This window comes from Daktulosphaira vitifoliae, unplaced genomic scaffold (genome assembly GCF_025091365.1).
Source record: "Daktulosphaira vitifoliae isolate Bord-2020 unplaced genomic scaffold, ASM2509136v1 Scaffold_4, whole genome shotgun sequence".
Lineage (NCBI taxonomy): Eukaryota > Metazoa > Arthropoda > Insecta > Hemiptera > Phylloxeridae > Daktulosphaira > Daktulosphaira vitifoliae.
The window spans coordinates 19,477,187-19,492,279 of record NW_026099575.1 but is presented as its reverse complement, the minus strand read 5'-3'; the positions used below and the strand labels follow the sequence as shown (position 1 = coordinate 19,492,279).

The window sequence follows — 15,093 nt, the reverse complement described above, 5'->3', positions numbered from 1 at the left end:
TGCATTAATGCAAAAAACGTATTTTAATTCTTGTTAAGCTATTAATTTGACTGAGTCTAATATTGTTCTATAAAAAGGAATAATTAGTTTAATGAAATATATTGGGCTCTATGTGTTTTATCTGTCATACAACGCCGAGTTTATGAAAATTCTTGTTTGAATGAAGTTTATTTAAAATATATAAGTAACTATTGCGTAATTTACCAATAAAAATATTTGAGGAACTCAAAAATACTTCTGGATTGTACCTTTTAATGAATTCAAAACACTAGTAATACAATATCGTTTTATTCAAAAAGTAAAAAGTTTCCATCTGCCTATTTTTTGCAGATATTATACAATAATCTAAAAATAAATACAGAAAACGTATTAAAATTTTTTAACGAGTGTTCTATTACCAATAATTTGATGTATTAACGAAAAATTTCTCAACACTTTCTATTATTTGCCATTTTTCTATAAGCTTATGTGCATATAGTCGAAACAGATTCCCGAATTCGTTGTTTGTAAATGCAATAAGACGACTACAACGTGCAAATCGTGACTCGGACTTTTTTCCACTTTTCCCAGTAAATGTTGCTTGAAACCGTTTCAGATAAAACGTATTGAGTGTCTTGTGTTTATATATACTTACGAGCATGTATCGCATTACAGTGTAAAAAAAATACCTACGTGATTATAAAATTGGAAAATTGATGTTATTGCCTTTGTTGCTGTTGATCAACGTGAGCTTTTTAATAATGACAGACTTCTATTAGAGCTGTTAGAGCTTAATTATCTTTATTGACTACGGACGTGTGTCAATGTTTAATTAAAAAGTTGTAAGTATTATTATGAATCTTGTAAATTACAATTTTGTTTTACAAACCCCTATGAATTAAGTTACGTTATTTATTAAAGTAAATTATATTTTCATTTGAGAACATAATTTCAAGCCCGTTTCATTGAAACTTAAATCACACGCGTCGATAAGTACAAAAAAAAAACCTTTGATCTCAAGTACAGTTGGTACATTTTGTCAACAATTCAATATTTTGTATTCGATTACAAAATAAATCGTGTTTAATTGTGAAGTTAATCAAGCTCGAATATGCCTTTTTTCATTTTTACATAATTGAATCTCAATTCGATATAGTCTATTATGTGTTTCAGTTTTTAACGTACAACTGGTAATACTTGTATCGAAGGAATAGTGTTCCACTATTTAAAGTGGTACCACTAAACTTAAATCTATTTAATGCTATACATTGCAGTTAGTTTTATTATTATTGTATATAGTGCAATCTTTACTTTTGCAGTTAATAAAGTCAAATCAAAAACCTTTGTTATTACAAAAACGTTGGTGTTAGTTGATATCTTAAATCGAATTTAGAGTTAAAAACGTTCGCATTCTGTATAATATTACTCGATTTCTGAAAATATTTTATTTTATATGTATTAATCTTTTTTTTATTATTTTTGGGAAATTTAATGTATGAATAGTTATAATATTCGACAGTAATTTTTACAATTTCTTTTTAATTTCTTTTAGTTTCATATAATTCTTGATTTATTAGCCAATAATTATTTTTTAGAGTCATCCCTTATAACTTAAAAGTGTGTTAACTTTATTTGTTTAAATAGCATCGTCTATATTTAACTAGATTAGATGGTAAAATATTATCATTAATTATTCATGATGATTACTAGTATATCCAGTTTTTTTTATTTCAACTCCAAAAACTAAAAGATTTATTATATGATCGTATATGTTCAACTTGTTAAAAACTCACAGCACTTTACAATTTACCGTCAATAATTAAAAAAAGATTGTTTTTAACTTCTATGTGTCACAAAATTTTGTATATTGATAGTTTTCGTACAATTCAGTTCTTTTTCCAATTCCAATTACCTAAAATAACGCCTCTAATCCCTTAGTTTCTGCTATGTTATCGTTTTTTCTATCACACTGATGACCATTTTACACTCAGTATTGCACAATTTTGTAACAATCGAATTAACATTTAAGAGTTATATTTAGATGCTTGCTACCGTATACTTTAACAATTGTTCATTATAAATAAAGTTAGTCATATTGTCTGACTCGTATGTTTATTTTCCCACAGTCTAGTCGTAACAACATAAACTTTAATGAAAACCATAAATAAGATGCCGTCAATTAAAAACAAAATTATGTTTAAAAGTTTACCACATTTGTTATCTAGAACAATATTTTCAGTAATTAAAACTCTTGTTTTCCGCAATCGTTTTAGAAATTTTCCTCAATTAAGAAAAGAGCTTAAGGCATTGCTTGAATCATTTTGAATATGATACCTCTCTAGTTTCTCATAATGATTTTACGACAATGTTAAGAATTTAAAAAATTTGACTCCGTTGCTCACAATACTATTTATTTCTGTGTGAATTTGTAAATTTGTTGTTTTATTTGTCAGTTTTATTGATACAATTTATTTAGATTGTTAAAAAATGTTAAGAATTTTTATTCATAATATTTATATTAGAAATTATTTTTGTTATGGAAAAAAGCAAAATTTGAAAACATTTATATTAAAATAAATAATTTACAGACTTTTGTTATATGAAAAAAGTATATCGAATTATACACGATATTTAGATAATTAAGGTAATTTACTTTCCTTCGTCGTAGTTATGAATAACTTAGTTCAAATTTCACACGTCCGTCAATTGTTTAAATATAAATACGTACTGAATGAAAATATCATAAACAAAAATGGTTCTATTATTAAATTCCAATAGATATCAACAAATAATGTGTAGGTCGTTAAAACTCACGTATTTCATAAAAATATTACGTGAGTTAAAAATCTTATCATATTACATATTCTACACTCAAGTTTATAATACGCATTCAATAAATCTTATAGATATTCAAAAGATAAATTAACAATTAAATATCTATAATATATTACATATTGATTGCTCGTCAAAATTTGGTTCATAGAATGTTTATGAAAATTTTTTTTAATTTTTTTGACACTAATTTACGAAAACAGCCGTTGTATTAAAATACTCAAATTCTGGCTAAAATATTAATGATAAAACAAAACTAAAGGGATATTTGAAATTAGTGTCAAAAAACCTATCGGAAACATTAAAAAAAAAAAATTAATAAATTTTCTTTGACCCAAATTTTGACGAGCTATGTAATATATTATACAACTTTAATTATTAACATATCTTTTGAAAATCTATAAGATTTATTGAATGAGAAATTTCTCTTGAATTACTTTTTCATTTAAAACATTGTAATTTTACATTCAGTTGGAATATAAAATCTTTTTACATTGATAATCCTTATTGAAGCATTTCAAATAAAATTTCAACAAATTTAAGCCACTATTAAAAGGATACTGCTTTCAGACTTAAATTATTACATTATCGATAGTGTTTGTATTGATTATAGTCTTAGAGCTACGAGGTTTTGTTAAAAGTATATACATTCTATTATTTAGTATTTTTAAGTAAATTTGCTGGGATTTGAACGTATTCATAAAAGCGGAGCTTCTGCTTAATGAAAATGTCAAACCTATAGTACTATACGTACAATGTCTACTGAGACCTAATCGGATGAATTGCACAAATCTGTTTTCACCCTAATGCCACGAATTCTCGACGATGCACACCATATTTTGTATTCCGCTTTGTTGTTCCCATGCAAATTACAAACGTCATCTGTCTTATTTATGTAAAAGCAAATAGTCATTCCATTGTGTCAGGGTGATCAATTTACATTGTAAATATTGCTCTCCTTCATAAAATTAACGTTTATTTTTCAGTATACTTTCCTAATTCCTGGTTCATGTTCTAAGTGTATTATAAATAATAAATCACCTCATTCGTTTCATCTAAAATCCGTGAGCACCGGGTAATTGTGTCGAGTAAACAAAATAGTCTCATGAAAGTTGTTTATAATTTATTATTTTTTCAAGAAAAATAGATTTTTTGAATGGATATTTGTTTCAAGGAAATACAGAGATGTATTGATTATTAAAATTGTCTCTATAGACGAATCTTCATTAGTATATTTATTTTTATAAAACTCAAAATATTTGATATTTGATTTACCTAATTTCTAATTAAAAACTTATTTACTTGGTTATTTTATTATACTGCAACTTTAAAAAATCTAAAACCTAAACATAGAAACATATTTATATTTATACGATCAAAATTAAAAAGAAATGTTATTTCTAACAGAAATAATTCAAAAAGTATATTTAATACATTAAATAATTAATATTTTTGTTAAAAGTTAACGACGTTTTATGAACATTGAAGTTATTATTTATGTAGAATTTTAGAAAACATATTTTTCTAGCAAGAGAGATTTCATTTATTGATTAATATAATACTTATATACAACATCTGTGTACATTTTTTACTATTTAGAATTGTTTTAAATATTTGAGTATTGAAGATATATTGTTATCAGCTTAATTATTAAATTTGTTGCCTTAAACCTCTTTTAAATTAATTAATTCCATGCAGCATTCATTTTATTGCACTTTTTAATTTTACAAGAATTGGCACTACTCAAGCAAACAGTTTTCTATGTGTTATGTTAAACTTCTATTGCTTATAAATTTTGTATCTTTCAATTATTTTGTTTTTAATTTAATATAAATATAAAAATATGTTTTTTTTAGTTACTGTTAATTGATATTATTTCCAGATCGTGCAAAACAGATTCGACAACGAACAAATCTACAAGCAGATATCCACCGAACCGTAATAACTTACAATGGCAGCATCTTCCCTTAGGAGACATCTCACAAACAAATATTCAAAATGAGGAACAAGATACTGTCGAAAATAATGAGGTAGGTATTACATAAAAATAGAGTAATCTATTTCATAACAAGTATTTGGTTTCTATTTTGTTTTTAGTCACGTTGTACAAATAAGTTAAAAAATACCTTGCATCTCTAGTTGTGTCGAGCTGTAACAGTTGTACACTTTTTTCTGATTACTTTTTGTTATACGTGATAAAAATGCAAATAATGATTAGAAAATAGGCTGTTTAACTTTATCTTTTGCTTAAAATATTTTATTATTCATGTAAAACTACAGCTATGACTTGCTTTTAAAAGGTTGATGACTTTTTCTACATGAAATTTAAATTTGTAAATTTACTTACATTCTTTATTTCAATAATTATGAATGTACGTAGATGACATCGGTGTTATTGTTTAATAGATGAATTATGATCGTCTTTCGCCAACAGATGGAGATTTCCCTCAACCACACCCCTTACCAATGCCAGAATATGGTGGTTATTTTGCCCCGCTTAAGGAATATTTACCCACAAACATACCGTCAAGCAGTGGCTTTCACAGGTATGTTTCATACTAATTTTTACCTTACATTTATCAATGTACATTTATACGTTTCTTTAAAGTGACATGATCATTTTATAAATTAAAATACTCTAAAAAATATTTAAATAATATCAGATAATATTTTTAATTATTATTAAAATATTTCTCATAAATTTTTTTTGTATTCAAATTTATATTCGTACAACGTTATCATATTGTATTAAAAATAAAAAACTAATAAAGTATATCAATGTTTTTTGACTACGTGATTAAAAAATATATTAATCCAATGTATTTTCATCATTTTTTCTGGTATACAAATGCATATATATAATATATATATATATATATGCATTTGTATATATATATTATATATATATACAGAATGATCAAAATCTGGTAAGACACTCATTTTCTCAGAAATTATTGAGAATTTTAAATTTTTTTAAAAAGAAAAATTATTAAGTTTATGAAACTCTACAATAATACAAAGATAAATAAATTTTTTTTTATCCCTTTAAGGATAAAAATGTTTATTTATAATTTTTTTAAACAGGAACCACCATTTTTGATTTGATAATATGATAAAAAAAAATTACAAACAATTTTGTTCTTATAATTTTTTTCATCCGAACAAGCGTTTATGTTTTATAATTGTTTAAAGATTTTGACTTCGAGAAAAAATATTTATTACGTTTCATAATATCGGCGGCAATGCAACCGGTATTTTTGTTAAATCTCATAAACCCATAGACTTTGCTATTAATAATACACCAATAACCCGATTTGAATCGATTATTGTTATCACTCATTTAGTGCGTAGTAAATTTTTATACCTAATTTACCTGTCATAACTTGATCAATAAAATTTGGTTTATGCAACAACAAATAAAAATAATGACTTCTGTATTTAATATTGTAAAATAACAATAGAAATTTTGCCTAAAATCACTTTACTTTAACAAGCTGTAATAGACGAACGGTTTATCGGGGAAAAAATATTGTATAAACAAATTTGCTGGTAATTTCTTTTTCTATCATATTATAAAGTTAAAAATAAGGGTTCCCATTAAAGAAAATTATTAATAAGGGTTTTTATCCTTGAAGGGACGAAAAAAATAATGGTTTGACTACATATTATTATAGAGTTTTTTGAACTTGATATTTTTTCTCTATAATAAAATTTGAAATTCTCAATAGTTTCTGAGAAAATAAGTGTCTTGCCAAATTTCAATCATTCTCTATATAAAATAAATTTATATTATTGAGATAATAATGTTCTTAATAATGAGAGGATAAAATTAAAATAACGATTAAATATAAAAAAATTTGTACATGTGTAAGTAGATTTTGTTAGTATAAGGTTTTCGGTTAAGAAAACTGTAGTAACTCTTAGAAATGTCAAGAAGCTAGTTAATAAATGTCAAAGGGATGTTTTCCATTTTCATGTAAATAAACGACGTACAATGTCATTGGAGCATGCCAACCAAATACATAGCCAACGATCTATAAAAGAAATTTTGTGTAATTCGTTTTACTCATGTTCATTAAATTTAAAAAAATATACTGAATTTAAATGAATAGTTGTAAAAACATTAATTTTTTTCCATAATTCTAATTGATTATAAGAAATTTATTTTATGACTGGTTTTATATTTCATTATTATAATTTAAATAGGATTTCAATGTTAATTTTTTTTTTTTTTACAAACATGATCTTTAAACCCAATCATAAGCTTCTATTTAATGAAAATTAGTTACTTAAGTTACTCAGTCACTAGACCCTTTCTTAACGATATTCAATGGTAAACATGTTTGTATTTAACAGTAAGCATAAATATTGACAACAATACAAATTCATTTAGATTTTACGATTAACTAATAGAATATTACTTATATTTGTGGTTGGCACTAGTTTAAGAATTAGTGTATGCATCTCAAAGCCTAAATTTCATAACAAATTATGTTTATGTAGATATATTTTTTTACTCTTTTTAAAAAAATAGATTTGCATCGGAGTACTTTTAATATACACTAATGTGTCTTTTAGCATCGATGCGAAGGTATAGTTTTACTATGATGTGTTTTTTTTTTTATTGTTTTTTTTGTGTCTGTTACCACTTTTACACTTCTCACCGAACGGATTTCTTTCAACGATACGTCAAAAGATCACAAATCGTATCTAGTCGAAGACATTACCCTTAAAAATTGAAAAAATTTCCCTCGTTGCCCGTAAACGGGAGAAAGCTCCAAAAAAATTACAAATTTAAAAATTGCTAACTTTTGAAAGTGTTCCGGAAACTCTGACACTTATTTATATATCTTAAATTAAAGCTAATGTAATATACTTTATTATGAAAAAATAAAATTTCGGACTTTATTTTGTCTTCTTGGTGAAAACAGACATCAAAATTAATAAAAAAATACGATTTTTGTAAAAAAATTCTTTTTTATATTTTTAACTTTATAACGCTATAACTTTTTAAAAAAGTATGGATCAATACAATTTTCTTATGAGAAATACTACTTATGTACTTTTTTCATTAGACATACTTTTTATTTAAATCGGTCCATTTTGCTTTATACAGGGGGTTCAAAACTTAAAAATTCATATAGAAAGTAGAACTTTTTCAACTTAATTTTTGAAAGTTTTCCGGAAATACTGACACTTTTATATATATCTTAAATTAAAGTTAATGTAATATATTTAAATACAAAAAAGAAAACGTTCAGACTTTAGTTTGTTTTCATGGCGGAAACTAGCATCAAAGTTAATAAAAAAATAATATTTTTGTAAATAAATTCTTTTGTTATATTATTTAATTTTATAATGCTATAACTTTTTGAAAAATGAAACTTGTTATCTGAATATAAATAAGGAAATAGGAGATCATATTGCTTTTGGAATGATCCACCAATGTTTTAAAAATAAACACTATCTAATGATTTACATGGAAGCGTATTTTATGATTGTGATTTTAATCACTGTCAGATATCATTATACTTTACCGAACTATGCCAAGTCCCAACTGTGCCGCGACCCCACTGTGCTGGGTTTTTTTTTTGTAATTGTAGACTTATACATAGATCTTGAAGAATTCTTCTTTTTTTGACGTTTTACTAAAAAATGTTTACTATTTGTTTTTAAGAAATTTGCTCATTTTAGGGACGAATAGTTAAAGAAAATTCTATAATTAACTATACTTTTGGTAACCAAATGAAAATTTTTGCATTTTTCCATTGACATACTAGAATTATTTAAAAAAAATATTTTATACAAGAAACTATCTCTCGTTTGCCTTTTTTGCTATATAGCCACGCCTAAATTTCAACACAATAAGTTTCAAAAATACTTAAATAGGTTGGTTCTGATTATATAGGAGGATTATTAGCTTTTTGGTCAATTCAGATAACTGTAAACAAATATATCTGTAGCTACACCAAGCTCACGCCCTGATATTCATTTAATATTGTTACTAAGTTAATATTAGTTTTAGTTTTGACAAAGGTAGTCATGGGTTATTTAAAGATTTAGTTTATTCGGGATTACTATATTAAGCTCTGTTTTGGTCCAGTGTGAATTTTGAACTTGTAATATAAAATTCGAAAGAATTTGACATCCTAGACTTGTTAAAAATATTTATATTGTATTAATATAAGACATTAACAATAATATTAACNGAATTTGACATCCTAGACTTGTTAAAAATATTTATATTGTATTAATAATAAGATGTTTATTGTTTAGAACTCAAGATAAACTATACCTAATTTGGTTAATCTTTGTGTAAAATTTCTACTCGCAGCATTTTAACTACATCACTTTTTTTTATTAGACACTTATATTTTCGCGTATTTTACATTTATTAGTATAAAATATGTAACGACAATTTTATTTTAAGGTGCAACATAGCCGTAATGCTTCTAAAAGACTTGCCATCTGATTCACTTGATATGGACTGGTCAATTCACATTCCACTCATGTTGCACATTGCGCTCTTAGGGATGGATCATAGTCGTCTTCTAGTTTACCAACACTGTAAGCAATTACTATTGAATCTAACACTCGTATTGGCCAATAATTCAGATCAACTTGCGATTGCCCAATTACTTTTAAACCACAATACAACACGACTAGGATTGGGCCTACCCACACCATCCGTACAAGTGTCTAAACATAATTTTACCGGTAATTTTTTTTTTTAATTACATTAATAAATTTCAATATTATTAATTTGTTATTCCAAATTTAAATAATTATTGTTTTCAAAAGCAAAAAAAATAAATTTATTTTCAGAAGCCAATGAAACTTTTGACAGCTATTTACAAGGACCTTTAGGAACAAGCTGTTCACAATCTACTAGTCTCGTTGTTCTACCTTCTCCTTGTGGTAACTACTATTATAAACTAAAATTATACATTATTCTATATGTATTATTAATAATAAATGTATTTAAAATGTTCGTATATAGAGGACGACGCTTCCACCGTAGTATTAGGTATGGATCACTTATCTTCACCGACACCTAATTTAACTATCAAGGAAATTGTTAAGTCTTTCTTAGATTTTATCGTGTCAAGGTAACTAATTTCACTCGTGTACACACTCTGACTATAATTTGAAGTCAATATTTGCTTCGTATTTTTTAGGGGTGATCAACCATTGTGGCATTATGAAGATATAACTGCCAAAGTTTGGTCTATTCGTAGTGGCGAACAACTTGATGTGTTCCTTCAACACATTCTGAGAATCTTTCATGAGTTTTTACCACACGCCTTGGTAAGCGATCGATGGGCCCAAACGGCAATTCAATTAGGTTTATCTTGCTCTTCAAGACATTACGCCGGCCGGTCCTTACAAGTAATCAATATATTACTCTATAATAAAAGCTTATTTAAATTAATATTTAATAGTAAAGTACTCTTAAACAAAAATCATTTTTCTTGTTACTTTTATGCTATTAGTCTATTTTTACACACACGCGCGCATATATATAGTAAATGTATATATTTAAAATATATATATTTGTTAATAATATTATACATTTTATTTTATTTTAAACAGATTTTTAGAGCCCTTCGAGTTCCTATTACTTCTAGGATATTGTCAGAAATTCTTTCCAGATTAATTGAGACTGTTGCTGAACAAGGAGAAGATATGCAAGTTAGTAGATCGAAGAAAAATGAATTTTTTTAAAATTTTTGATTAATGTTTATTTTTTTGTATAATAAATAAATTAATCATAGGGTTATGTGACTGAACTATTGTTAACATTGGAAGCGGCTGTCGATTCTTTGGAAACCGATTTTAGACCTTTGGACTTAACCAGAGATATATTCAAATCAACGCCTAATCTAAACAACAAAGATATAATTCCAATCGTCGAAGGTAAGCGATCTGTGGCACAAAGAGCGCCAATTAATCGCCGGGTGCCGCCATCGTGTTTTAACCAGGCGTCGCATTTCCGAAGTACCAGTTACTCGGTGTCACATTATTCTCGCAAAGCAGCTCCGTTTTCACAGATGCCGTTAGATACTAAAGATGACGGACGCAAAATAAATTGCAGCGCCACTCAACATAACCTTAAGCTGCTTGGCGACTCCGCCACTCAAGACGACAAACTTACCGTTCTCGGACAGTTGTTCTGGCTAGCCGTTTCCCTGTTAGAGTCTGATTACGAGCACGAGTTTCTACTGGCTTGTCGACTTCTGTCCCGCGTGTTAAGACGTCTTCCACTTGACCGTCCTGACACACGAGATAAAGTTGACAAATTAGCCATTCAACTGCGGACACCTACGTTTCCCGGTGTCCACGCCTTGTTACTAAAAGGCTGCACAAACCCTGTGACATACGAACATGTGGTTCCTCTTCTGTCGCAGCTTACTCCTCTTCTCGACTTGCTAGTTGTCGATCCGTCCGAAAGTCTGGCATTCCCCATGAACGTCGTCGCCTTGTTACCTTACATGTTACTGCACTACGAAGACGCCAATGAATTATGTATAATGAGTGCAGAAAACATAGCCCAGGTGAGTTTACATTTCCGAATTGATTAATTTTATATTGTATTATAATAAATTATTTTATACAGCAAGTAACGCTAGTGTTAATTATTAAAAATAACTTTATAGCTGTGCACCAACAAAAGTATGAAATTGGAAAATTTAGCGACCGTCATGACTTTATACAGCAGGCGCACATTTAGCAAAGAAAGCTTTCAATGGACTAAATGTGTTGTCAAATATTTGTACGACGCTTATTCTCATTTAAGTCACAACATGCTTGCTTTTTTGGTCGAAGTAAGATTTTTTTTAATTACTCAAACGCGTAACTATAATATTATGAGGAATGCAAAAGTTAAAATAGCTTTATAACAATTTAAAATGAATTGCTATTTTATTTTTAATAAAATGTTGAAAGACAGTTTAGCATTCCTCTTCATCTAGCTTAATTCAACGTTTGTTCTGAAACGGATATTGGAGTTGTAATATCGCGACTTTTGTACAAAGTATGCCTTCTAAATTCCTATTATTCTTTTTGGACAGGAGGCCATCATTAGCTACGTCCAAAAAATAGATAAATACAAATTTCAGTTGTCAGTGGAAAAATTGGCATAGTTATAGATAAAATATACTACTACTAAATATACAATATATTGTTTAAAAAAATAATACGATCTATCGCCAATAGTCACGTCTAATTAATGAGATATTTGGTGCAGATGTCATTTATATTGTACGACACAATTATTTTGATAATGCTCCATCCATAGACATTATAAATGTCAATATTAATAAAAAAAATTTTAATGAAACCGCTTTGTACATCATCACGCTGTGTTTAAATTGTATTCTGGCGAGACAGCATGTCGCTGTCCGAACTGTCTTTACCAACAATTGTTAGAAAAATAACACACTTCTTCTGAATTCCTGATACCATTTTTCAACTTTCTTACTGTTTGTTTTGATGTTATCATTTAATTTTACAGTCGCAGTCGTCTACAATGGTCGCTCATAATGTACGCTGTTCCTTCTGAATTCCTGGTATCGTATAATTTATTTTTTGGCCAACTCTCTAGCTATGCCGTTTTGCGTAGTCTCGTGTCAATTAGGTTGCCTATTCATTGCTCCTAACACTGTTAGGAGCAATGCGTTTGTTTTTTATTTACTTTTATAATTTTTTTTTCACTTTCAACAAACTAATTAATTAACATTTTCACTCCATACAATTTGTTGTTATTATTTTTTTAAATAATTATTAACGTAAATTTAATATCGACTTAATGTTCAAATTAACACAGGTTCTAGAACGAGGACCTTATATTATTCAGTTACCGGTGTTGAGCATCATCCATTGTATGCTTCACTATGTTGACTTGTCATCAACTTCTTCGCAGCCTTTTAACGCCGACCTTTTAAGAGTAATTGCTAAATACATTGAGGTACACTAGTTACTTATACTTTTATCCAATAAAAACTTCTACTTTTATTCTCAAGTCACATGTTTCACGGTATTTTTAGGGAGTCAATTACAAAGAAGCTTTAAAAATATTAAAATTAGTAGTGACCCGATCTTCATCTTTGGTCGCACCACCGACGTCTACTCATTACATATACTGGGATTCTCGTGCCACAGCTTCTCATTATTCATTTGCCGATATTGATGTATTTATGAAGAAGGAATTGCCAGGTAATATTGACGGTTTAATTTATTGATTTTATTTATTATATCATTTAATTCGACTGTTCTATCGATAAAAGTATTTCTTTATTTTAGGAAGAACTATGGATTTCACATTTGACATGTCTCAAACGCCACTGATCGGTCGTAAAGTACAAAATGGTTCCACAGACTCGGAATCAATTAACACTAATCTTGTACAAAGACGTTCTACATCTCTATCGCCATCTGATTCTACAGTCACTGGTTGGAAGAGACCTTGGTTATGTCAGGTATTTTTAATGTACTTTAGTATTGCGTTGTATTAATATTATGTAATTTTTTTTAGAGTCGAGTTCGAGAACTTTTAGTCAGTCTGTTGATGACATGCGGTCAGCGAGTAGGACTACCTAAAAGCCCATCGGTTAGTTATACTCGAAATAGTTTATTTAAAAATAATTTGCATGTTTTTATTAATATTTCTAATTTCTTATGTTCTTATGAAAAATAGGAAGATTTAAACACACTGAATAAGGTAAATTCTCAAAAACTAATTGTGTTGGAAAATACAAAAAATTAGCAACTCACTGACTTAATAAACATAGTCCATATTTTTTATTATTAAAGCTATATTTAAACACAAAATATCTAATTTGTACATACAACTTTACTAAGGGTGTGATAAATATGAGATATTTTCTCTTAAGCCTTTGCAAATGGTTAAGCACTTACTTTTTTGCTATTAAATAATTATTATTATAATAATTATTATTTCAAACTGTGTTCACCAGCTGCTTATTGCCTTGTGATTATGTTTCACATTGTACTTAAATAAATTCTTTTTTTGATTATCAAAATTTAAATAACTTAAGTAAAAAGATATTTGCATTTTAAGGTAATATTCAGTCAAAGCTCTGAATTATTAGAGAGGCATTCAAGCATGGCGAGTAGTACTGAAGAAGTTTCAGCTCCTGATATATCTATACCCAGTGATTCTAGAAAAGAACGTGAAGATAACGCTGATCATTTCGGTACTGTATTCAAAGATTTTGATTTCCTGGAATATGAAAGTGAAAGTGTTGAAGTAAGTATTATTACAACATTATTTTTTCAACAAATCAATTGGCATAATAAGATAAAATGTGTATTATCTCCTGGTTTTATCTATAATACGATTAATGTATGCCTGATTCGTTAGAAAAATTAATGTAAATGTGAATTCTTGTATTTTTCAGGGTGAAAGTACAGATAATTTTAACTGGGGTGTTCGAAGATTACCATTAGGAGGTAATGATCCTGTTGGTCAAAGTGCTTTGAATACAGTAGGTACCACATTAGTTGAAGAAAGTGTAAGCGAAAGAACACCCATACAGAAAATTAAAAAAACCACCGATGAGTCTTCAGATGATGAGTTAGGTTCAGTATCCCCACTTGATGAAATAGCTGCTTGTAATGTACAACTTTTACCTAATACTAGTGGACATCGTGATCGTTCAAATTCTATCACACGTTCAGATACATCGTTAGTAACAATTAAATAATATTATTTTGAAATTAAATATTTAAAACTAATGACCTGTGATGCCATGATTATTTAAAAAAAATACGTAAATATTTTTTATTATAAGATGTTCTTTTAATTTGTTAACTTTTGATATTATTTTTCAATAATTACTGACTAAAACAAGAAAAGTATAATACTTTTAGCTTCGATGCGAAGCTGAGAAGGTATTGGTTTTACTAAGATGTGTTTTTTTTTTTTTTTGTGTCTGTTACCACTTTTTCTCAGCTCTCACCGAACCGATTTCTTTCAATGATACGTCAAAAGATCACAAATCGTATCTAGTCGAAGACATTACCCTTAAAAATTGAAAAAAATTCCCTAGTTCCCCGTAAATGGGGGAAACCTCCAAAAAAATTACAAATTTAAAAATCGCTAATTTTCAACATTTTTTCAATTTTTTGGACTTAAAAGTGCCATAACTTTTTCAAAAATGAACATATCAATATAATTCTTTTTTATATAGATGCATAATATCATTACCTTTCATTTGGTATATTTTTTTCATAAATTTAACCCTTAACCTGCCCACAAGG

At 27.7% G+C, this 15,093-nt stretch overlaps 1 protein-coding gene across 2 annotated transcripts in view; it reads left to right on the top strand.

Moving 5' to 3' along the window:
• LOC126905318 (protein furry) overlaps positions 1-15,093 on the top strand; it is a 72,998-nt gene that overhangs the window by 54,935 nt on the left and 2,970 nt on the right. The window contains exons 25-40 of one of the 2 annotated variants that reach the window (XM_050684898.1): positions 4,694-4,841; positions 5,218-5,357; positions 9,242-9,528; positions 9,637-9,729; positions 9,812-9,920; positions 9,990-10,200; positions 10,405-10,503; positions 10,587-11,366; positions 11,469-11,636; positions 12,638-12,778; positions 12,858-13,026; positions 13,114-13,289; positions 13,346-13,420; positions 13,508-13,531; positions 13,892-14,080; positions 14,232-14,518. In XM_050684898.1, the coding sequence (XP_050540855.1) occupies positions 4,694-4,841; positions 5,218-5,357; positions 9,242-9,528; positions 9,637-9,729; positions 9,812-9,920; positions 9,990-10,200; positions 10,405-10,503; positions 10,587-11,366; positions 11,469-11,636; positions 12,638-12,778; positions 12,858-13,026; positions 13,114-13,289; positions 13,346-13,420; positions 13,508-13,531; positions 13,892-14,080; positions 14,232-14,518 (3,096 nt within the window). The remainder of the gene's footprint in view (positions 1-4,693; positions 4,842-5,217; positions 5,358-9,241; positions 9,529-9,636; positions 9,730-9,811; positions 9,921-9,989; positions 10,201-10,404; positions 10,504-10,586; positions 11,367-11,468; positions 11,637-12,637; positions 12,779-12,857; positions 13,027-13,113; positions 13,290-13,345; positions 13,421-13,507; positions 13,532-13,891; positions 14,081-14,231; positions 14,519-15,093) is intronic. The other variant, XM_050684899.1, reaches the window with a different exon arrangement.